This window comes from Polypterus senegalus, chromosome 18, assembly GCF_016835505.1.
Source record: "Polypterus senegalus isolate Bchr_013 chromosome 18, ASM1683550v1, whole genome shotgun sequence".
NCBI classification, from domain to species: Eukaryota; Metazoa; Chordata; class Cladistia; order Polypteriformes; family Polypteridae; genus Polypterus; species Polypterus senegalus.
The window spans coordinates 26,609,507-26,635,680 of NC_053171.1; the positions used below are offsets into that span (position 1 = coordinate 26,609,507).

Sequence of the window (26,174 nt, forward strand, 5' to 3'; positions counted from 1 at the left end):
GAAGCAGCTTCAGCGACAGACTGATGTCACCGTCCTGCTCCACTGACGGACTGAGGAAATCGTTCCTCCAACACACTCTTCAATTCCACCCTGGGGGTAAACGTTAACACTACACAAGATTATATACTGTTATACTTGCCTTGCGCTCTCCACCTTGCACTGCATTTTTGTCGCTCTTTAATTATTTAATATTGTTTTTTTATCAGTATGCTGCTGCTGGAGTATGTGAATTTCCCCTTAGGGATTAATAAAGTATCTATCTATCTATCTAATGGTATGACGGTGTCATATATACTGTGTTGTACACTTGTACTTACCTTGTTATGTATGAATTCCTAGTAATTATGTTGTCTGGCAATAAAAGTTCAAATTCAATTCAGGTACATGTGACAAGGCCGTAGCCGCTGCTATTTCTTCTGTTAAATTGCATCCATCAGTGACTTAGTTCAGAACAGCTGGCTGCAAGCCTTATAATGGCAGTAATGGGATTTTCTTGCACTGCTGTTTTCGCTTTCTAACACTGATCTCCAGCTGACGTTTTATTTATTGTAGCAGTCCTACAGCCCAATGTATGGCACCTTTCAAGAGTCGATCAATGTATGAATACCCAGAGGTATAACATTGCGAATGTGCTATGGGGTAATACTATTGTAAACATTGTAATGCTTTTTTGTAGTCTTGTATAAGTAAACTACTTTCACCAGCTCTTTAAGGGCAACACATATCACCTACCAACTTCTGTTTTTTCAGTTATCCAGTAAACCTAGAAATGGACACAGAAGACTGTCTTCACTCTACCGGTGCCATTAGTAAAAAGATAAAATACACTAACACCACGAGAGAACTTTATCATTACCAGAAACTGACACAATATATGGCGGGGAAAGGACGTTGCACTGTTCAGTTTCTAAGTTTAAGTGTGTAAGCCATTAGTTCCTAACACAATTAACGAAGCAACATGCTAGGGGCCCTGTTGCCTACTCACGGTGGCTGCATACCTGTTCCTCAATTCGGCGATCGCGGCACGAATGTCGATCGTGCTGAAACGGGACTTCATCTTGGCGTTGCAACAACATTCAGCATGCAGCGCATGCGCTTTGTACGCTACGGTAAGCTGGTGGCTTAGAGAAACACGGCGTTTTCAAATTCAGTCGGGGGAAGTAAGGAAGTGAGGGGCGGAGAACAAAAATAACAGAAAATAAAAAAGTAGCGTGCAGCCGCTCCATGCAAAGGCGGAAAGCTCGACTTACGCGTGCGTTTAAATTAATATTTCTGGAAAATATATGTTACAAGATAGGAAAACAGTAACAACACACAGAATTGGCAGCTCAGTCTTTTTATAAGTTTACGCGTATTTATTGCTGCGATTAAACCCACCCTGAGCAGGACAACAATCGATACAGACATAGACAATATGTAAAGCCTCACCTTACCATTTTCTATTACAATGTTTAATATATTTGAGGTGTTTTCTATTTCTTAATGTTTATTTATTATCATCTAGTAAAGTCTTAAAAAATTAAAATTATTTTAGCGGACAAATCTCTATGGTAATTCTTCTTATGTGTGTGTTTTTTTATTATCTCCCTTTGTTATGTTTCTGGCACTGGCATTTTCTTCGTTTTAAATATGAATAATACAGCCTGCGATCATATTATTGAGAAAATGGCAATATCATCATGTGGCTCTGTAAGTGTATGCTTGTTGAAAACGGCGGCAATGCAAGATAAAGACCATCAACCTCTAGGAGCGCAATGGTGACGTCACGATTGACGAAGACAAAAACCCGATATGCAGGAGAGGAAATCGCCGGGCGCGGTGGCGTGCGTCTGTAATCCCAGCTACTCGGGAGGCTGAGGCTGGCGGATCGCTTGAGCCCAGGAGTTCTGGGCTGTAGTGGCCTATGTCGATCGGGTGTCCGCACTAAGCTCGGCATCGATATGGTGTTTCCAAGGGAGCTTGGGATCACCAGGTCGGCTAAGGAGGGGTGAATCGGTCCAGGTCGGAAACGGAGCAGATCAAAGCCCCCGTGCCGCTCAGTAGTGGGATCGCGCCTGTGAATAGGCGCTGCAGTGCAGCCTGGGCGAGACAGCGAAACACAGTCTTTTTATACATTTATTTTCGAATTTATATTTTTTATATTATTTATATTTTTATACTGATTATTTAATATTATTATATTATTTCTTCATGCCGTACGCGCTCATTGATTATTTCGTTTTTATCTCCGTATCATATTATTATTTAATTTTTAAACGTAAACATTGTCAATAACATATTAATAATATAATTTTCATTACTTTGCAAATTAACGCGTGTCATATTGAAGGTGTGTACAGTTTTTTAAATTTATTTATTGATTATAAGACAGCTATGGGCAGCCAACACGCTCGCGCCTCCCTGTGGCCAAAGTATCATGTTTCGGTTTAATTGTTTAAGCAATGTTCCTCTTGGTCAGCAGGGGTCGCTAACCTTCCTTTTTAAACAATCTAAAATACAGCCACGTAATAAAGTATACAAACGAAGAGAGAGGCAATCTGTCATTTGGTATACAAATTCGTGTCCCCTCTACAGCTGCCAGAATATGTTGGCATCTTCCCTTCATGACCCGAAAATGGACAGATGAACAGTCCTGCAAATCAGGAAAACCTTAGAACATCAATAGCATTGTTGAGGCAAATTTTAAGGTAAATGCACACAATGAATAATTTCAGATAATCTTACAAGGGTGCATATATATACACATTGCTAAAGTATGAGTGTTTTCAGTCTTTTAGACACACTTGATCTGAGTTCAGTCATTAATTCATGGTTACTATTCTGGCAGTCTAAACTAATGACCAGTTAGCAACTTTAAACAAATACCTGTCATTCATTTTTAATTCTATTAATTTATTTAGTACAGAGAGCAAGCACATCTTTCTTAACACTGGGGAAAAAAAATGTCCTTGTTATGAACAACTAGCCATGGTGGGCAAGCTTTGGGAGGACATGAGTTGGGTTTTAGTATCTGCATTCTTGACTGATACAGATGATGTATAATTTGGTTCTTTTTTGTCCTAAATCAATGTTAGTCTAAACTTACCTTGCTTTACTGCAGGGGTCCCCAACTCCAATCCTGGAGGGCCACAGGTTTTTATTGTAACTCTTTTCTTAGACATTTTTGCCACTAATGAACTCTTACCCCTTACATTTTAATTGACTTGACTTGATTTTTAAGATTTGTTCCTCTCAATTGCTTCATTTCTTTCCTTAAATGGAACCCAAACAGAAATGAACTGTGAAGTGAGTGAGCCATCAGAAGACCAACTAAGTCAGGGCCTCAAACTCCAACCAGTTGCTTAAGTAGACGCAGATTCTTGTTGTTAATTAAACCTGCTCTTTAACTCCATGGCTTGTTGCTGCTCTCATTATGCAATGGCATACATTTCCAAAATTGGTGATTTTCTCTTTTCTAAGAGCGCTGTTAAAATGTTTTGTGGACCTGAGCAGATCAACATTCCTGAGGCCTTCATCTTTCTTTATTTTTAGATATTGTACGATGGGCACAGCTTGCTGGTCCTGTGTTGGCTCATTTTGTATCTCATTAGTGTCTGGCTGCTAATTAAGGAAAAAGAAACAAATAATGGGTCTGAGTCTTCAAGAGCAAGTCAAATAAAAGTTATTCAAAAGAAGTTAATTAGCAGCAAAAACAGGCCACTCATTAAGAAAAGGGTTAAGAATGAAAACCTGCAGCCACTGCAGCCCTCCAGTCCCAGAGCTGGGGACTCCTGATATAATGCTTCTGGGCATTACAACTTCCTCTGGACGTTTGCTTCTCTCACAATTTATTTTATTTCTATAGGCGTTTGTAAATTTTATATTTCTATAGGGGTATCGTAGCAATGTATTAGAGCAGTATTTCTTGAACTGAAGTTGGGTCGTGGACATGTTCGTGATGGTCACCACACCATTGTGTAGTAATGCTATCCATTTTGATAGCTCTCCTACTGTCCAACTAATGTCCTTTTCCACTCACTGCAGTTCACTGGAGACACGTCCTCCTTTTTTCAGCCTCATGCCCACATGCCCTCAGTCCATCAGGCATTGGCTTTTACACCATGCATTGAATGAGCTTTGAGAACAGACAGTAAATGTTTTCACAATGACACTTTGTGTTTTAGGCATGTGTTTGATATTCCAGGGGGACAAAACCCTAAAATCCATCAGCTAATTGATACAATATGGGTATCGCAATTGAACATCCAAAAGGGGTATTAACCTCATCACACTTCATTATAATTTAGGTGTATCAGCAGATTGTCTGACTGAAACTTGCAATGCGTCTTCCTTTGTTCTTCTCTCCTACCTTCAGGTGTCCTTCTCTACATGGCAGTAGATGAACCACCATAGACATAAATATATAGGAGTTAAAGAAGGTGGATCTGACACTCTAGCAGCAGGAATAGATATATATATATATATATATATATATAGAGAGAGAGAGAGATACATATATACAGATATATATATACAGTATATATAGATAGATAGATAGATATAGTAAAACAAAGAGTAAAAAATGCAGAATTAAAATATGTTGCACTAATTTGGGGTATTTATAAGAAATTTAATAATTTACTTTATGAGATAGAAGTACATATTGTGGCATTCTTGCCAGGATGAAGCCTAGCAGCTCACGGACCGCTCAGTCTAGTAGGGAAGGCAGAGAGCAGTGTGGAGAACTGCCATCAGGGAAATGAATAATTGAATAATGCTAGGTGGAAGAAAAGGGGTGGTACCTTAAGTGGAGGAGCTAGAAATGGGGGCGGGGTTTCTGGGTAGTTCAGGGGACGACGGGAAGATATGGAATATATAGGTGAGGTACAAGTGCAGAGGAGGGTGGATTGTGTGTAGGGAACTGGAGTTTTCTTTTAGAGCATCTCTCAGTCAGGGCTACAACAGTAAGGCATTAATCAGCTTTCAAATCCTCGCTGAGGACTCACAACTTCAGTTTAGCATACCCTGACTAGAGCTGCTGATTAAATGTCCATGCTGCACCTCTGTTGTTAATCATTAGCACTAAAGCATAAGTAATATGATGGTTAAAATCTGTTACTTCCCTAATACCAAGTTGTTTGCCTGCCTAAGTAAAAGTCATCTCTGATAGAGGAGCACTGGGATCATCAGGTAGAGGGGTCCTTTAAACAGATTGACTGGTTGTGGAATGGCCATTGGGCGGAGCGCAGCTTGATGGCCAAGGTTTCCAGGACTCTGAACAAATCGGAATCCTATTATGTGATATCATCTACTGTTAAATTCTGCTGTGTACTTGTATTATTTTATTATATTGAGGATTACATGTATTCTGTTCTGTGTATTGTGTTGTATTTACCCCATTTTTTGACACCCATTGCACACCCAGCTTACCTGGAAAGTGGTCTCGCTCTTAATTGTCTTTCCCAAGATTTTTTCAAATTTTTCCCTACAAGGGTTTATTTTTGGGAGTTTTATCTTGTCTTCTTAGAGATTCAAGCCTGGGTTGCTGTCAAAAACAGGGTCTGTTAGAGCCCATTGCGACACTCCTTGTGTGATTGTGGGCTATGCAAAAATAAACTGTATAGTATTGTATAAATAGATAATTGTAAATAGTTCCTGTTCATTTACCTTTGTTTTTGTTTCACATTCATGCATTTCGTCTTACACTGTTACAAGTACAGTAAACTGCTCTGGAACCACATCTTTGTCCTGCTATGTCTTCCATATAAACCTGTTACAGGAAGGTCACTACAATATTAAAAAAGAATAGTTGGAAATATTTAAATGTTTAAACTGTAAATATTCTCAAATGTAATAGAAATGTGTCATTGTTCACCCTCTGATAGAGGTCCATATGGACTAGACACCTACAGTATAAAGACAATCAATACGTAATCTGTGACCTTGAAAAGTCAACAGCAATAGCCTACATGATTATGTTTGAAATCTGTCATTTTTTAAATTCTGTAAGGGGCTCTAAGTGGGCTAGGACCACCAACAAAGAAACAAACATACAAAATATTATATTCGTGATCAGAAATCTGGAAGTAGCATAAAACAACACTGCACATATGTTACTGATCCCCATTTTTTTGTGAAAAGGAGTACATTTGCCCCCTTAGCAGCAGCAGTTAGAGCATGGAGTGTACTGTACTGTACTGTTACACATAAGCAGACATCAAGACGAGTCGAATGGTTGGATTTTTCTCTTACCGATGAATCAGGAGGAAGGATAAAAAAAAAATAATAATAACTGAATTCGTTTCAAAGTATTTTATGAAAAGAATACTTTTCATCCATCCATCCATCCATTATCCAACCTGCTATATCCTAACTACAGGGTCACGGGGGTCTGCTGGAGCCAATCCCAGCCAATACAAGGTGCTAGGCAGGAAACAAACCCCGGGCAGGGTGCCAGCACACCGCAGGGCACACACACACACCAAGCACACACCAGGAAAAATTGAGGATTGCCATCTTGATCAATTACAGAGGCGCTGCCGGCAGCCATGGACTACTGGGATTGCTTCTCGTCACAATATCTTAAAGTTGTTCGATGTCTACATACTGGAAGTGCCAAGAGTGTCACACAGCAGAAACAGGGTGAGACAGCCTGTGGCATGAAACCTCCAGCAATGTGGTAACATTGAAAACATTCCAAAATGGACTTTTCACTGAAATATTTGTGAAGATTTATCCTGTCACCCGTATAAAATACAAACAACAAACACAATTGTAATAATTTAGCTGCGTGACTCAATCTTTGACGCAGTTTATTGATTTGTTAAATGAAAACTGGGATGTCAAACTATTTGGGAGCTCATTTATAAAAACCTATTCATAACGGTGGAGCTCATTTGAAAAACCTTATTAAAATGTTATTTAAGATGTAGTAAGTAAACTGCAACGATTCATTATTTTTCCATTTCAATCTTTATCTAGCTACATGAGTTAAGTGATTATATTTAGTGATCTTGTCCTTTCAAAAAAATCATAATATCCTCCCGCCGTACCCGGTATAAAGATTTTTTTTTTCAATTTTACTGACGCTTAACACAAAGCATTTTACACCGGCAGTGATACGCCTCAGGAATTAAATCCTTGCTTTGAATGATAATGTACTGTTTCATTAACAATATGTCTGCTTTCCACTTTTCTCTTTTATTAATATTCATGTGAAAAGTATGCTTGAATAGAAGAAACACTTTTTTTATTATATGGCCAATGCTACCTGTCTGGTTGTGATTCGGCGGCCATTACGGCAGTAATCCTCTTCTTTGTTCCCAGTTGGTGCCGTTTTATTTTTTTTTTTTCTTATTTAGGTCCTCAGGTTAAAAGGTTTATGAACCCCTGCCTTGCAGGATTACTTCACTGAGGGTTTTTTGGTCTTCTTATGCCCGCCCAGGTGACGACGCCTCACCATGGAGGTCAAAGGTTATGCGTTCTTCGTTGTCAAGGAGACAGTACAACATGGCGATCCGCCGTGTCGGCAGATGTAATATTTCGGCTCTGTTCGCTTTGGAAATACAATGAGGTTTTCAGCTTCGCTTGTTATGGACCTGCTCGAATTGCCATCGAGGACCAGTCTCGAAAAATGGAGAGTAAGTGAGCGTCGGGAAACCGTGACGGAACCGCAAGTCCTGCCCTGCTGCTGCCAATGCGACGGAACGCGCCGACGAGAACCGCAGCAATTGCTTGTCCTCCGCAGTCGCCGCGAAAGGCATCGATACCTGTAGTTTCTCCGAGTGTCCCTTGTAGTAGCCGCGATGGCCGCCGACAATAGCAAGAATACGAGGGGCTGAGCTAGGCGAGCACGCATTTTGTCTACCGATCGCCTTTCATTGTCAGGGTCGACTATGCGACTCGTATAACGGGGTTAAGGTGGTAGATTGGCTTCGACCCGTTAATACAGGGGAATGAGTAGCCCAGTGGCACGTCACGAAATACCGTGTCGATTGCTCAGATTGCACCCGTCAACCACACGGAACGGGTGAGGCTGGTTTATGCTTTTCGTGCTGACAAGACTATCATCAATGCACTCATTAATTTTCAGAAGCCTCCCTTCCAGAGGGTGTATCAGCAGTATTGGGCACAAGACGGGACGCGAGTCCAGAATACATTCATTCATGCAAAGAGCATATATTGTGTATTTTAAAGTGTAATTTATTTAGTTGTAGGTTAAAAATACAGCTTGTCCATCTGTTAAACCAAAAACACTACACCAATGTGTTTTGGGTTATGGGGTTTACTTAAACCAACAAAAAATAACCAGTCGGCTGAGGATGTAGAAGCCCACTGTAGTATCCAGTGATTACTCACTCAAATGGGGTCAGTTTACAGATTTCAAATCATATAGTGTATGTCTTTGCAATGTTGGACACAACTGGAACACAGAGAGGAGGAGGTTAGGAGCACACGCTGATACAGCCCATTGCTGCATCAAATTGATGACAAACCACCTCAGGATCCCAGGTTAGGACCCGAGTGCAGCCATGACACCTCAGCACCACAATAGTTCAGATGGAGCATAAACAGTGTGAGTTTTTTTTTAGGGTGGCTGGTGGACATGCAGAGATTTAAATTTGACTCCTCAGAGGTGTGGTATGAATGTTTATAATTGATTAACATAGCATTCATCAACACACTTAATCAAAGGGTATGAAGCCTATGATGGCAGCAGTGGTGCAAGGCAGGAAGTAGGCCTGTGTAAGACACCAGTTCATTGCAGGACCACTATACGAACAATTTAGAATTACCAGTCAACCTAACCTGTATCTTAGTGGTGGAGCAAGGGTTTTGAATTGGGAGAGGCATGTGTGTTAGTAACTGTCCCTCAATGTTATATTCAAATATGTTGGGTTATTTTGATTTGGAGGACGGTTCCAGTTAGGAGTGTGGCAGTTGGAGATGGAGGTTGGTGGTCAGGTGCAGAAGTTGGTTTTAGGGATGGCAGTGTTTGGTTTGTGGTAAATACTTCCCTTTGTTGGTTTAATTGGTTGTGATGGATGAACTCCCGTTGATCAGTGCTGCTGGAATGGTGTCCTTGTTGTTGTATGGAGGATCTTGATGGTGTGGTTCTTTGCAGTTGGTGCTAGGTTATGGGTGGAGTTTACAGTTTTGGTTGTGGAGGATGGTTCTGGGGGAGGTTTGGGTGGGAGCTGATGGTGGGGCCCTGGACAAGAACCACCTTTTCCTCTTGCTGGATGTCTTTGGGGATGTGGAAGGAAAGCTCCCATGTCCCACTTAAGGAGAACATGCAAACTCCATACAGAAAACAACCAGTTGAGAGATTCATATCTAAGATGTGGGATCCATGAGGCAACAGCACCAATTCACAACAATGCTACCCCACTTTCTAACAATTGTGTCTTTGCTCAGATATGTTAGTTATGAAAGAGGACATTGATCCACTTAGGACTTTCGTTGCACATTTCTAAATTCTAAGTTCACGCTTTAGGGCTTATGATCATGAGCCATTTGAAAGTAAATGCTGTCAATATCTGGGGGCCAATGTCTGTAGTCTCCCTAATGGCCACCAAGCTAGAGGAGTTGACCATGTATAGTGTAGCCTGCTTTCTGAATATTCACCACCTTTTTAGAAATCTGAAAACAAGCAGCCAAGTTTTATTTTATATAGCACCTTGCACATCAATCTTAAGTGTCAAGGTATAACTAATGAGTATAAAAGTATTTATAATGATAATAAAATACAAAAACAACAGGAATGCATTATCCATGCAGTCTTTATGAAACCCTTATAATGCCGTTTAAAGATGTGAATGGCTGCAGGTTTATATGGTAAATGCTGTCACAACTAGAGTGAATTTCTTACTTGCATGTGGTAATTAATATGCAACGGGTCACCACTCTCTGCTGCTGAGATTAGTGAGTATTACTGCCTCGCCTCCAAACTTCATAACTTTGTTATCTGAAGTCACTACCTTACCTCAAAGTTAGAATTGCTTTGCAGGGGTGTAACCGACCCTGGAGCAGATGACGCTCCATCACAGGGCGCACACCGTCAGTCAAATGAGTTCATCTTTGGGATCTGCGAGGAAATATGGAAAACACGGAGATTGCAACTTAATAGTCCAGTGACATAACACATGTCAGAAACCCATCAAATTCCCAAGGGAAAGGTGGGTGATGTTTCAATGTGTTGAATTATTTTTCTAGCTTAAGACTCCAGCTTCCAATATATATTAGTTTTATTTTTTTATGCAAGTAAAGAGGATTTGCAGAAAACTGGCTTTACAGGGCATACAGACGAGGCAACCTTTTGTCCAGCACCGCACTTGTGATTTGGATTGTCTGAAGCTTTGTTTCATTTACTCCACAGAGTACAGAATAATTGGTAAAATTGGTGAGGGGACATTTTCTGAGGTGGTGAAAACACAGAGCCTCAAAAATGGAAGTTTCTATGCCTGCAAGAAGATGAAACAGCGAGTAGAGAGGTAAGTGACCCTGGGGTCAGCCATCGGGCTCCTTTTTTATTTTTACAGTGTTGTGAGCTTTCTTAGTGAGAAGGGAGATCCTCAAGGGTGGTTAACCCTGAGTAGGTCACATTATGAAACGCTGCTGCTCCTTGCATGCACTTTATCCTTTCAGTTTTCTAGGGAGATGGAGCCAGTGCTGGCCGCTATGATATTCTCTGGACGGGATGCCATTTCATCACACTGTCAGCATGTCTCTGGACTGCAGCAGGAAACTCATAAAAACATGGGGATGATATTAAGGTGGAGACAATGCAGAGTCCCAGTGATGTGGTAGTACGACCCGCTTTGCTCTGTACCTCCCAATTTAATTTTTTCAGATTTAAATTTTGTGTTCTGCGGCATACAGTTTTGTAAAATATACAATCATTATCGATCCATTTAATCCAGTTCAGTATCAAAGAAGCCAGTCCATTACAGGGCATTATTGATCATACCCACACCCAATTTTATGAATATGGGGACAGTTAAGAGTCTTCTAATAATTACAATACATACAAAATTGAACTAAAATACACCCACACCCTGAAAAAAGTATATTTTTATTTAGTTTAGTGAAATCATTTATTTGGTGGAGACGTAGGGTAAGGATGCTGCCTGACATCTCATCTGAGGATTGAAAGATACCCAAATCCACACTGGTCTGTCCTGCATATTGTGGAATAAGCGCTCTGTTGACGCAGACCTGACACAGACTGACACCAGAAGCACGTAAAAATTAACAAAAACATTTATTTTCTTCACCTGTGGAGCATGTCTTCCTGGTGTCCCACAGGCACAACACATTCCCCAAAACCACCCACAAAAGAAAAACAACACCACAAAACACTCTTCTGTCTCCTCCACTCCTTCAAGGCAGCCCGGAGTGGTGACTGTCGACTCCTTTTATAGCCCACCCGGAAGTGCTCCAGGTACTTGTTGACCTACTTCCGGCTGCACTTCCGGGTGTGGCTGTGCTCCTGCCCAGACGGGCTCGTTAAGCCGTGCAGCTCCCCCTGGTGGTGGCCACGGAGCCTAACAGGATTGAGCTCTGGTGTTCCAAAATTGTGGCCCTGATGCAACCCAGGGGATGTAGTGTGAATCCCATGGTTGCTCTCCTGGATCTAGTGTCAAAGGGGCGTCCCGGCCATCCGTCACAATATCCAGTTATCAGCAAACTCTGATCATCCATTTTCTGGACTAGATAAAGCAATCCTAATGGATCTAGAAGTGTTACTTACAGAGATGTAAGACAAAACCCCAGTGAAGTTTTCTCTGTCCTGTCATGCAATGAGGAATTCATCCTAACAAAATCTCAACATCAGGCCTTCAGAGTAGCTGGGAAGCAGCTGACTAATATACTTTAAAGTCCCCAAAAAAAGAAGAGTTGTCATCAAACTTTGGCTTGTATAACAAAAAGAGCAAAGAAAGATTCTTTATAAAGTAAAAATTTACTTCATAAAAATTCTTTGTAGCAAAAGAAGCTTTGAGGAGCACAAAAGGAGCTGCCTTAGAGAAATAGGCAGTCCAGTGGCAAACAAGTCTCAATACGCAAATTCAGAAAGAGATGTTAAAACAGCAAAGAAGTCAAAATCCAGAAAATCAACCAAAAAAAAGCAATAATCAAAGAGTACTCACCAACACCCAGCGCATAGCATATACTGTCAGGAACTGTGTGTGCCTTAACAGGGCTGGGGGCAGTCCCTCGACTGAGATGGACAGGTGGCCCCGTCTCTTGGGGAACCACCCACAAAATACAAAGAACATGGCAGATCAGACACGAACACATAACTACATAATGCACAAAACTAATAAAAACCACATAATAATACAAATAAATAAGAATAGTATCATAAACAAAGGATCAATAAAACATAAAAACTTAGCATATCCAGGTTGTTAAATGATTCTTAAATAGAGTCCATATTTACACACGCAAAAAAAAAGCTGAATCCAAGTGATTAGACTGACTCGCACGACTTTAGTTGGACAGCAGGGTGCAGTTCAGCTTTGATCATTTGCTGTTTGTGCTCACTGGAAGCTCCCATGTTGGCGGTGAAGCCCGTGATCCTTGCTATACATGATGATTGTCGAGTGTGATGGTTTATTGTGTCAGTGTGTATTATCAGGTCGTGACGGTGAGCTCCTCATTCCACTTGACAATATTTACATTGTGTCGAAGACTTCCTTGTCATTAGAGGGGTGGCTGAATTTTTCTCAGTCAGGCCTTACTGGCTTTCTAATGTAGGTTTGTTGAAGGATCTGGTCCATGACAACAGGAAGCTGCTGACAACATAGCACATGAGGTGATTACAAAATGACACTGCTGATTTTCTTTGATATTATTAGCCCAGAGTGGCGCATTGGTTTCTACTGCAAGCCTCACAGCTACACGAGACTAGGCGTGAATTTGTCTGTTTGCTCTTTGTGTGGACTTGTCTTTGGTTTTCCTCGCACAGTTATGTCATTTTTAGCAGTTTATTCAGCCACTGGCTTTTTGACGCTGTGTGTGTTAACCTGCTGCTCAATGTAACTGACAGGATTTGACTCGCAGGTGTTTGGTAAACATAATAAAATGTGTTGTTATGTCGCTGTAGCTCACAGGCACATTAGTAACAAATCATTGAGCAATTAAGATAACAAAGGTATTGATAAATTCCCATATGCCTCATACAGTTGTTAAGAGTGTTTTATATGTTTGCATTGTCTCGCTACTAATTGGGTGAAATTGACTAACCACTTTCTATTTCTCTTAGTCCATCTCAAGTCCATTTGACATTCTGCTAATTACTCCATGTTTGGTAATGTTGAACCTTCCACAAGGTGTTTTACAAAGCACAAAAGAGTATTATTCAAAATGGAAAATGAGCAAACACTGAAAAGAGAAAGCAGACATGGGGAAAAAAAATGTAGAAAAATGTAATCTGAGGTGCATAGGTGTAAACTGATAACAGAAGAAATAGCAATGCTGAGTCAGCCATACTGCGCTAGCAACAGAAGAGTCTGCAAATGAAGTAAATATTTGTGCACACGTTAAGCAAGTCAACCCAATCAGCCATGAAGGAGCTCAGTGTGGCAACCCTGGTTTGGGCCCTGGGCCAAAAAGACACTGATAAAGTTCTTTTAATGTTATTACCCCAGAGTGGCACACTGGTTAGCGCTGCTGTCTCACAGATCCAGAAGACTTGGTTTGAATCCCAGCCTGGTCGCTGTTTGTGGTATTTTTTTTTTCTTTGGTTTCCCTTCCACATTTCAAGCGTGAACAGGTTAGTTTGATTGGCTGAGTATGTGTGCTCGCTTAGAAGTGACACCCAGTAGACAAGTAGTGGCTGATGGGATTGGATTGCAGTGGCTCAATTGCCTGGTCTACAAAAAAAATATTTTTTGTTTGCTACTGGGAACTTCAGAGCAGCTCTTTATAAAGTTTTTTTACACTGATTTCATATATGAAATCGGAATGAAGCTCGCACGTCAGGTTTTTGAAATACACATCAATGACATTTTGACACTTTTGAATATCAATATAATATATCAGCACAATATATGGAATTTGGAGTCTGTCCCACCAAAATTGTTTGGATGTGTTTATTCTGAAAACAAACCAGAAGATGATACCAGAGACACGTTAAAGCATATTTATGTCAATTTACCTCAATTTAAAAGTGAGGTCAGCATGCCCAAAAATGTTGGAGGCATTCGCTTTTGCGCTTGTACTGCATATCCATCTCTCTTTGCAAGAACCAACAGTAGTCACCCATCCTGGTCGGAGTGAATTTTCCCCGATTATCAGTTTTCTATCGCCTTTATATCTTGATGAAATCTTTCCCTATCCCTCATCGCTGACATTGCCCAGATTTGGTGGAAAAAAGTCAAGATGAGAATGCAAAAATTGCATCTTTAGTGACATTCTGGCTGCCATAAGCTGATGCGCTTTCAGCAGGTTCCCCACAAGCTCAGCGTTATTCTCTGCTCTGTGACTGCCAAGAAAATTCTGGACATCCCGCACGAATGCTTCCCATGCGGCTGATTCAGTGGGCTTCAGTTCCCTTTTGAACTCCTCGTCAAGCATCAGCCACAGAAAAAGGAAAAGGAAATATATACTGTACTGTACACTGTACTGTAGTAACAGAAAAATGAGTGTAAAAAAATCCATACCTTTATTCCTTCTGATCTCTTTACAATGTCTAATTTCACTTCCATCGTGATGGCTTTCCTCTTCTTCGAAGCACTACCATCTGAAGACTCTGACTTTCATTCAGGAGCCATGATAAGGGCCAAAAAGTCACCAAAGAAAGCAACACAAACGTAACACTTGTGCCACGCGCAACCAAACTAGTTTGCCAACTCCCTCAACCAAAAAATGCTGCGTACGTCTGCCGCACACAACCAAACTAGTTCGCTCACGTAGTCTGTAAGTACGATGCTAACGGTGTAAGCCGAAATACTAACGTCTCAATGTTTTTTAAGTTTTTATGGCAAGCGTTGTAAACTCGAAACGTTGTATGTCAAGATGTTGTAACCGAAGGAACCCCTGTAATGCATACAATGCAACCACAAGATGTATCCAGCAGGGGGCACTAGCTCCCTTGTTGGAATAAGTTCTTTTGTAATTGCGGCATGTTACATAATCCCAAACTATATAGATATGATATTAAAAGGCAATACCCCTCCCTTAGTGATACGGCGGTAAGAAATCACATAGGAGAAATAACTTAGCTTTCTTTAATGACAAAATCATGCCATTCCAAACAAGGAAAAGAAGATCCAATGTCATGCTGACTCTGACATACAGAAACAGTACACGTTGCCCATTTCGCAGTTGTCCCTTTCCTGTCTTCTAATGCTTGCCTAGCAGTTCTAAATGATGAGCCCCTGTGTGCTAAATCTGGCCTTGTGTTAGCTGTACATGTGAGTGGATTTATTAAATATTTTCTGTACAGAGCACAGTGACATATTAAAGTTATATACTTATTACACAAGAAAAAAGCGGGTATTTTGAACCATGCAAAGAGAAGAGTGGATTGTCTGTCCAATGTCTCATGTTTGTTGGACCATGACAGACGTGAAAAAGGAAAACTGCAGTTGAAGTCACTGCACCCGGAAAATATTCATACCATACCAGTGCTTTTAGGCAGCCTACCAAGTGGCCGTCCAAATACACAGAGCTCGCAACACTTTGGAAATCTGCAGCTGTGTTGAAAAGTCGTGAACACGTCATATAATTCATCATCCCATGAGTCGTAATCATGTAATCTGACATCTTCAAGGCAACAAGATCCAGCCAACGCAGTCATTAAAATCGTGTAGTGTAACATCAGCCTAACCAGCTATATTGTATTAAAGTCCCAAAACTCATCTTGGTCAGTTTTTGCATTTATTTGAAATCTATGGGTTTTTTTTTTTTCACAAAAAGTTTAATTTAAAAGGCAAACTAAAAATTTCAGAGATGTTGGGTGATTATTGCAGTTGATTCAGTATTACTTTAGGAAGTCACTGTGAACTGGAGAGATTCAAAAGGACTGGAAAATGGCAAATATCATCCCATTATATAAAAAGGTTGCCAGGGCAGATCCAAGCAACTATAGGCCAGTAAGCTTAACATGCATCACAGGAAAATTAATAGAAGGAATTATTAAGGATACGATTGAGCAACACCTGGCAAGGACAAGAGTTATTAGGAACAGTCAGCATGGGTTCAGAAGAGGGAGGTCGTGTTTTACTAACATGCTGGAATTCTATGAGGAGGCAACAAAAGGATACGATCAAAGTGGAGCTTATGATATTATTTATCTGGACTTTGAGAAAGCATTTGATAAGGTGCCACATGAGAGGGTGGGCATCAAAATAAAAGAACTGGGAGTTCAGGGTGTGGTGTGTAGATGGGGGCAGAATTGGCAAAGACACAGGAAGCAGAGGGTGATGGCGCGAGGAACCTCATCAGAACTGGCCGATGTTAAGAGTGGTGACCAGCAGGGGTCAGTGCTAGGGCTGCTGCTATTTTTAATTATAAAAAATATAATTATAAAAATTTTTAATTTTTATAAATGATTTAGATAGGAATATAAGTAACAAACTGATTAAGCTTGCAGGTGATACCAAGATAGGTGGATTAGCAGATAATGTGGAATCCGTTATATCATCACAGAGGGACTTGGATAGCATACAGGCCTGGGCAGATTTGTGGCAAATGAAATTTAATGTCAGTAAATGTAACAAATTGCACATAGGAAGTAAAAATGTTAGGTTTGAATACACAATGGGCGGTCGGAAAATCAAGAGTACACCTTATGAGAAGGATTTAGGAGTCATAGTGGACTCTAAGCTATCGACTGGCAGACAGTGTTCAGAAGCCATTAAAAAGGCAAACAGAATGTCAGGTTATATAGCACCTTGATGTGTGGAGTACAAGTCACAGGAGGTTCAGCTCAGTCTTTATAACACACTGGTGAGGCCTCATCTGGAGTCCTGGGTGCAGTTTTGGTCTCCAGGCTACAAAAAGGAAATAACAGCACAAGAAAAGGGCCAGAGAAGAGCGACTAGGCTGATTCCAGGTCTACAGGGAATGAGTTATGAGGAAAGATTAAAAGAGCTGAGCCTTTACAGTTTAAGCAAAATAAGATTAAGAGGAGACCTGACTGAAGTGTTTAAAATTATCAAGGGATAATTTGGATCGAGACTTGTATTTTAAAATGAGTTCATCAAGAACATGGGGACACAGTTGGAAACTTGTTAGGGGTAAATTTCACAGAAACATTAGGAAGATTTTTTACACAAAGAATGATAGACACTTGGAATAAGCAACCAAGTAGTGTTTGAGACAGGAGGACTTTAGGGACCTTCAAAACTCGACTTGATGTTTTTTTGGAAGAAATAAGTGGAGAGGACTGGCGAGCTTTGTTGGGCTGAATGGCCTGTTCTCGTCTGGAGTGTTCTAATGTACTAATTAGCTACCCATTGTTATCATTATACTGTAGCAGATTGTCCAAGGTAAGCTCCATGTTTGAATAGTAGTACATGCCAGTTATGACGCCATGGACTGGCAAAGTGCTGCATGTTGGTGATACACGCTATTAAGAATTCACACACAACAATGAAGTGAAACTCGAAATGAACATCATGCAGTTCTGTGGCTTTCCAAAAGATGGTGCTATAGAGGTACCGACACTGCTGCATGCTGCTCATTTTCAATGACATCTGCAAGCAAAAGTGAAGCCTGGCGTACTGTTTATACAAATGTCAGGGTAAAGTTAAAGACTGGAATGCTAAATTGCCCCCTATACTCGGTAATACCGAGGCGGGACTGTGAGGTAGCCACTTCATGCCAGACAAACCAGAAGGCCCCCATCGATCAGTTTGCTCACCTCTCTTCAGAAGGTTAGTCGCATTGCCACATTCTGTTGTGAAAGTGATAGAAGTGCATATTCACGTAGCAACCTGATGACATCTGCCAGGCACAATGAGTGGAGATTAGTGGGATTCTTAAATACTTGTGTGGACAAGAGACGTTCAAACAAGCTGTTGTTTGTGAACAATCAACCTGCCAGTTGTATGTAGACACAGAAAGGAAAACCGAACAGCTGTCAGAGAAAACGTAATTAAATCCTCCTCAGGACTGCTGGTATTGTTTGTGGTTTTGTTTAAGTCCACTGAGACAAAGACTCAACAGTCTTATAATGCGGTGTGGTGTCAGTGGGATTTTTCACTTACAGACAGTTAAAGCTCCAAAGCGAATGCAACTTGAATTCTCGAAACTTGGTTTTCGGCAGTACACACACAAAATGTCATGACCATGTATCTCAGGATATACTGTTAAGTGTACTGAAGCCACAGCACTGCTACCTAAACCATCTAGAGATCCCCGTTCCTTTACACAGCCTTTATGGAGTTGCATGCTCGTCCTGTGTTGATGTGGACTTTCTATGTGTCTTGGAATGACTGATCAGAGTGACCATTGAAGGACAGGACAGGTCAGGTTGTGGAACAGATGACGAAACTGCTTAGGATCCTGGTTAATAAACCCCCCAGGCAGACACACGGTCCAGTCCCACCCTCTATCTACTGCAGCCAGGCATTATGTGGGCGATCCTTTGGCATGGTCCAGTCGCTCGGGTCCTCAACAATGAGGATCACGTTCAGGCTTTCCATAATTCAAAAGACAATAAACTAGGAGACTTCCAGCAAGAGGCTTAAGCTAATTTTGCTGTAATTGTGCTAGAAGGAATAACCTTTGCTGGAAAGAAGAAAGAGTGACAGCAGAAAGTCCAGAAGAAGAAATAATCAAGGCAATTAAGGAATTTTATAAGAGAGAACAGATGAGAGAAATTTTGACACATAACCCAAAGAACCCTGCCTGTAGGAAACTCCCAGAACAGGTGTAGAAATGTATCTCGGGACTTACAAGAACAAAGGGAGCACAGAGGGTCAGCTGATAAACAAACCCATAGCAAAGCTTTCAAAGGTTTGCAAATTTATTAAACATCATTTCTAGAGGTATTCAGACCCTTTTATGTGGGTCTCCAGATTGTGGTCAGGTTCATCCTGTTTGCTTTAATTCCTCTTGAGATGTTTGTAGAACTTGATTGGAGTCCACCTGTGACAAATTGAACTGACTGGACATCATTTAGAAAGTCACATGTCTGTGTATAGAAGGTCCACAATTCACACTACATGTCAGGACAAAAAACAATTGATGAAAGTCAAGGATGTCTCTGTAGACCTGTGTGATAAGGCACAGATCAGGGCAAGGGGATAATGCCATTTGTGAAGCTCTGAGTGTTCCCAGGAGGACAATGGCCTCAATAATTGTTAAACAGAAAATATTTGAACCCCCAGGACGTTTTCTAGAGACGACCAACCAACCAGACTGAGTAACCAGGCAAGAAGGTACTTAGTGAGGGAGGTGACCAAGAACACAATGGCCTCTCTAAGAGAGCTGCTGAGATGGTTGGACCTGTTGGAAAGACAACCACCTTAGCAGCACTCCATTAATCAGGCGGCTATAGTCAAGTGGCTCACTCCCATTTGGAGTTTGCCAAACAACATTTAAAGGACTCTGGGAGCGTGAGGAAAAAGATTCCCTGGTCTGGTAAGACAAAAATTGAACTCTTTGGGCACAACTTTGGGTGCTATGTCTGGCAAAGGATCAGACATTGTTCATCACCTGCTTAATACTATCCCTAGGGTGAAGCATGGTCGAGGCAGCATCATCATATAGAGGTGCTTCTCTTGGGACAAGGACAGAGAGACTTGTCAGAACTGAGGGAAGGATAAATGAAGCCAAATATAATGAGGTCCTTGAAGAAAACTTGCCCCAGAGTGCACATCACCTCAGATTGGGGAACCGTGCACCTCTCAGCACAACAATCACCTGAAGTATACAGAGCAGTCAGAACATCACTGGAGTGACTTTGGGACAAGACGGACTGTCACTCAGTGACCCAACTAAAGCCCAGACTTAAACCCCATAGAATATCTGAAGATGGCGGTTTACAGACACCTCCCATCTAATCTAATGGAGCTTGAGATCAAGTGCCCAAATCCAAATGTGCAAAGCTTGTAGAGACTTACCAAGAAAACTCAAAGCTGGAATTGTTGCCAAAGGGGCTTCTACAAAATACTGAATTAATGGTCTGAATACTTAAATGAATGATGTATTTCAGTTTAAGATTTTTAATACATTTGTAAACCTTTCTGCTTTCACTTTATCATTATGGGTTATTGAGTGTAGATTGATGGACACAAACATGCAATGTATCCATTTAAAATGAAATCTACAAGACAATAAAGTGTGCAGAAAGTAAAAGGGTCTGAATACTTTTTGAATCCACTGCACATACAATTTCTTTACATTTCTTTGACTTTTTACCCTTTCCCATTATTTATTATTATCCACTGAACAGTGTCATCTCCAGGCAGAGGAGCAGCTTCAGTGACAGACTTTTGTCACTGTCCTGCTCCACTGACAGACTGAGGAAATCGTCCCCCATCACCAACCCCCTCCCCCACCACCCTCACACACTATGCGACTCTACAGTTCCACCCAGGGGAGTAAATGCTAACATTATTCAAAGTTATTGTCTGTTTTTACATGCATTATTATTACTATTTAATTTGATATTGTTTCTTTTTTTTTTGTATCGGTATACTGCTGCTGGATTATGTGAATTTCCCCTTGGGATTAATAAAGTATCTATCTATCTATCCATCCATCCATCCATCCATTGGGTTGATGTCAGTCTAAACTCCATGGCACCCACTCTTATGTGCTTGAAATTAGTGCTGTGCAACATAGCAGAAATAATTGCTCGAGTTCAAGACTACCAGCAGGCTCCTTAGAGGATGGAAACATGATATCCTCAGGGTGCCTGATGGAAACCTTGTCCCTAGTAATACAGAACCCAAAGTGCACCTAAACATGCCCTTTTTGAGCCCAGCAGTCACACTTTGACCAGGTGAGCAGTCTAGTGGTGTGTGGCAAACTTGTGGCAAGGTGATGTGGTGGTCAGCACTGTTGTCTCCAAGCTCTAGAATCATGGGTCCCCTTGGCTGTCACATAAATCAACACAGTTTGAGACCAATTGGCATCCTGTCCACATTTGATTCCTGTCTTACACCCAATGCTGTCATTCGTTGGCTTCCCACAATCCTGTCCTGAACTGATTAAGTTAAGAAAACGGAGGGGTGGGTAAGTCTGTTAGTACAATTTTAATGTACACATTGGATAACAATGAAAAGGTGTGACTTGGGTATAATTTGGGACCATTATGTGTGATGTTCAGAAGCAAAAAAAAAAGTAAAACAAAAGGTCAGTTTTAATTATAATGTGTTTTATTTTCTTTGTACAGCATGGAAAAGGTGAACAACCTCCGTGAAATCCAAGCCATGAGAAGGCTCAGCCCGCATCCGAACATCCTCCAGCTCCATGAAGTACTTTAGTAAGAACACTCGCATAAAATCCTACTGTACTGTCACGTCTACTTGAATGATTTGCTCCTTACTAATCACAATTGGGCATGCATTTATACATCATCTGATTGTATTTTTGTGATCAATTTGTTTTTCTATGTTCAATAACCTAAAGAAAACAATCTGGGATCATAGAAAACAAATTGTAACCATGGTAGGCATGTGCCCAACACAAGTTTTCCCATAAATAGGGGTCTGTATAGGATTCAAATGTACTGGTCCTTATGTAGACTGGTGAGAGAGGCTAGAGGGACGCAGAGGAAAGAGGAAAATAAGAGAAGGTGAAAGTTGAGGATTAAGATTAGTGACATGATGCGGACCCCGCTGCCAACCAGCTCTGAATTAAACGCACAGCAGCCTGCCCCTTCTTTAAACAGGAGCCGGATGATCCTTTGATCAGCGTCACCAAAATGTCAAGAAAGACTGGATTAAAGAAAGAGGATTTCTTAAAATCTAAGGAGAGTGAGTCCCAGAGATTTTCAGCAAGGTCCTCAGATTAGTTTAAGCAGAGATGACACCCAGACAGAATAACTTCCACTGGATAGTAGTCAAGGTAAGGGAAGAGAAAACATCAGATGGGCATCCAGAAACACAGGCGGCAATGTCGCGAGTGGCAGAACTGCTGCCTCGCAGTAAAGATACCAATGTTCACATCCGAGGTTCTCCCTACATGGAGTTTGCATGCTCTCCCCGTTTCCACGTGGGTTTTCCTCACGGTGCCCTGGGTTCTTCCCACCATCCAAAGACATGCAGGTTAGATGAATTGGCAACACTAACTTGGCCCCGGTGTGTGGGTGTCTGCCCCATGATGGACTGACGCCATGACCAGGGTTTGTTCCTGCCTTGAACCCTATGCTAGCTGGGATAGGCTCCAATGCCCATCCCTGACACCCCTGGTCTGAACTAAGTGTGGTAGAAAATGATATGACATGTTTTGGAAAGCAAAAACTGGAGGGCAGTCCCAAAACATAGGGGGAAAAGTGCCAGGGACTTTTAAAGGTTTGATAAAGATGAGACAAAGACGTCAGAAAGGTTTGGGGCAGCCACCCGTATTTTGTTCCATGGCTGCAAAATAGGTTTGAAATTGAACAGACAGTCCAAGACAGAACTGATTGTCTAGAGGCAAGATGGCGGCTTTAAAGTCCAGTACAGGAAGTGACATCATCATTGGGGCCGAACTGGGAAGTGATGTCATCGGGACTGAAAGTGATGTCATCTGGTCTGGAAGTGACATCATTGTTGGCGTTGGAACTGTAAGGGATGTTGTCGAGCCCAGAAGTGATGTCATCATTGGAGGGGGTGGGCCCAGAAGGGATGTTGTCGGGCCTGCAAGTGATGTCATAATTGGGGGGGGGAACCCCCCAGAAGTCATGTCATCGGGACAGAAGTGGCGGTATCAGAAGCTCTGGAACCTGGCGGGATTTCCCGAGAATGGTCTGCAAGGAACTGAGAGAGACAGTCAGCGCACCCCGCTGCCACCTGGTCTGTTGAGGAATTACAATTAGTCAGGCTCTTTAGCTGCCTTCTACTCGCACGTGTGTGACAAAGGACACAAGTGACAGGTAGGATCAGAAGCCAAACACATAGCGTACAGTTTATGAGGGGTGAGGTACAGGCGATGTGCAAATTAAAAAATTATGCGTGCTGATAATTTGGGTTTTTTTGGGGATGCTGAGATATTGCTCCTCAAGAGAAGAAGGGGTGTCACACTCTCAGACTGAAAATAAGGGCACAAGTCTAGTGGATGGGTTGTGCATAATTGCATACACAGGAATGATATTGACTTAAAGTTTGGAGATAACAAGCAGGAAAAATCATCTTATTGTCTTATCGCCTGTTTATACTTCCCTGCATGCCCATCCTCTCCTGGAACTGTGGCACAAGAAGTCCACTATGCTCTTGCAGTGTATGTGACAATAAAGACCTAATCAAATCTGATCATATTACAGATTGTAGAGTCTAAGGTGAGGGTCACAGAATTAAGGGTTCTAAAGGCAATGGGAGTGTGTCTCAATGAATCACATACAACCTTAACTGTAGGAAACTCCCAGAATGTGTGTAGAAATGTACCTCTGGACTCACAAGAACAAAGGGAGCACAGAGGGTCAGCTGATAAACAAACCCATAGCAAAGCGTCCGAAGGTTTGCAAAATTATTAAAAATCATTCCTAGAGGTATTCAGACCCTTTGCTGTGGCTCTCCAGATTGTGGTCGGGTGCATCCTGTTTGCTTTAATTGTTCTTGAGATGTTTCTCGAACTTGATTGGAGTCCACCTGTGACAAATTAAACTGACTGGACGTCATTTAGAAAGTCACACGTCTTGTGTATAGAAAGTCCACAATTCACACTTCATGTCAGAACAGCAAACAATCCATGAAAGTCAAGGATGTCTCTGAAGACTTGTGTGGTGAGGCACAGATCAGGGCAAGGGGATAAAGCCATTTGTGAAGCTCTGAGTGTTCCTAGGAGCATCATGGCCTCAATAATTGTAAAACAGAAAAAGTTTGAACCCCCAGGACTTTTTCTAGAGACGACCTACCAACCAGATTGAGTAAACAGAAAAGAAGGGACTTGGTGAGGGAGGTGACCAAGAACACAATGGCCTCTCTAAAAGAGCTTTAGAAGACATCTCCTGAGATCGTTGGACCTGTTGGTAGGAAGACCATCTCAGCAGCACTCCATTAATCAGGCGTTTATAGCAGAGTGGCTCACTCCCATTTGGAGTTTGCAAATCAACATTTAAAGGACTCAGAGAGCGTGAGGAAAAAGATTCCCTGGTCAGATGAGACAAATGTTGATCTCTTTAGGCACAACTTCAGGCACTATGTCTGGCAAAGGATCAGACATCTGTTCATCACCTGCTTAATACTATCCCTGGGGTGACGCATGGTTGAGGCAGCATGGCCATATAGAGGTGCTTTTCTGGGACAAGGACAGAGAGACTTGTCAGAACTGAGGGAAGGATAAATGAAGCCAAATATAATGAGGTCCTTGAAGAAAACCTGCACCAGAGTGCACACCACCTCAGACTGGGGCAACTGTTCACCTCTCAACACAACAATCACCTGAAGTATACAGAGCAGTCAGAACATCACTGGAGTGACTTTGGGACAAGACGGACTGTCACTCAGTGACCCAACTAAAGCCCAGACTTAAACCCCGTAGAAAATCTGAAGCACAGCGGGTGGCCTTTCAGTCACCCACACCTGCCTAATGGTGGGTTTGTCATCCATTTGTATTCAGTATTTGCGACAACATGGATAGATAAAGGGATCATATTGATTCTGTTGTGTCTCATTGCTGAAGATGGGCTTGTATTCCCAATAGATCCTTCTATCTCTTCCCACTGATGTTCTATTGGATTTGAGGTCAGGTGACACTGGGTAGGCTACTCAAACTTGGACAGGGATGTCACTGTGATAGTGAATGGGTGACCAAATAAAATAGAAAATCATCATGCAACAGCATAGTTAATCTGGGTGACCTGGAGGGCAAATTTCGGACCACCACAACTACCGTGTATGCTCACGATCAAGTTGGGTCTTGACACCCGAAAAATCCATCATAAAATCAGACTCCAACTTAAACACCCGTTCAAAAATGCCACACCTAATTTTTTTTGTACATCTTGCTTCCTCCAATCTCACATCAGTTTCTCAGATGCATCGAATTTTCCTGAGCAGCACAGTTAATAATTTCTTTCTCTACTTCGACAACGTTTAATTTAAAACCAGCTTCATATTTTCTTCTGATCGAATGCTCTATCGTAGATAAGGGATACTCTTACGATAAAGGCGTATGAGGGTATGAGATACAAAAAACACAAATCAGTGCAAACGTTGCTTCGGAATAGTTCGGGTATTACTGTGTGGTCACGTAGGCACAATAGAGAGAGAGAGAGAGGTTAGGAGCACATGCTGGTACAGCGCATTTCCACACCCACATAGAAAAAAAAGACAGTGTGCCCCGTGGTTACTCTCTCAGGTGGGCATTAGCATATCATAATCTCTTGGACCAATAGCATGAGTTTTCCACATTTGACTTATATGACCAACGTTATAAAATACCACAAATTATACAACAACAACAACATTTATTTCTATAGCACATTTTCATACAATGTAGCTCAAAGTGCTTTACAGAATGAAGAAAAAGAAAAAAGACAAAATAAGTAAGAAAACAGAATTAGGGAACACTAATTAACATAGAATAAATATAAGGTCCGATGGCCAGGGAGGACAGAAAAAACAAAAAACCTCCAGACGGAGGGGGTCTGCAGGGGTTCCAAGGCCACAAGACCACTCATCCCCCACTGCGTATTCTGTCTAACATAAATGACCTCAATTAGTCCTCATAGTATTCAGGCTTCACATTGAAGAACTTCATGATGATGGTCAGTGTGGACTTCTGGCCTTTAAACCATCAATGTAGGAACATCATGGTGCTTTGATCAGGTGTTGGTGGCGCAGATCGCCACCACAGAAAACCGAAAAAAGAACAGAAGAGAAATTAGGGGTTAGTATAGATTTCGGAGCCACCATGAATGATAATGATAATTAGATGCACAAACCAGTGTGTTTCTTTGTGCCGGTCCCAAGCCCGGATAAATGGGAAGGGTTACGTCAGGAAGGGCATCCAGTGTAAAATTTTGCCAAATCAATATGCGGACAACAATACAAATTACCATACTGGATCAGTCAAGCCCCGGGTTAATAATG

General features: G+C 41.5%; 2 protein-coding genes across 3 annotated transcripts in view; one reads left to right on the forward strand and one right to left on the reverse strand.

The window, feature by feature from the left end:
* Positions 1 to 1,091, reverse strand: part of LOC120518491 (nuclear export mediator factor NEMF-like) — a 41,039-nt gene extending 39,948 nt beyond the window's left edge. Inside the window, exon 1 of one of the 2 annotated variants that reach the window (XM_039741307.1) lies at positions 999 to 1,091. In XM_039741307.1, the coding sequence (XP_039597241.1) occupies positions 999 to 1,057 (59 nt within the window). In that variant the 5' untranslated portion in view covers positions 1,058 to 1,091. Of the gene's footprint in view, positions 1 to 985 lie in introns of both variants that reach the window. The other variant, XM_039741308.1, reaches the window with a different exon arrangement.
* Positions 1,092 to 7,461: 6,370 nt separating this feature from the next.
* The window catches only part of LOC120518824 (MAPK/MAK/MRK overlapping kinase-like), a 57,197-nt gene continuing 38,484 nt past the window's right edge, over positions 7,462 to 26,174 (forward strand). Inside the window, exons 1-3 of the mRNA XM_039741815.1 lie at positions 7,462 to 7,619; positions 10,358 to 10,472; positions 21,335 to 21,424. Coding sequence (XP_039597749.1) covers positions 7,613 to 7,619; positions 10,358 to 10,472; positions 21,335 to 21,424 — 212 coding nt within the window. The 5' untranslated portion in view covers positions 7,462 to 7,612. The remainder of the gene's footprint in view (positions 7,620 to 10,357; positions 10,473 to 21,334; positions 21,425 to 26,174) is intronic.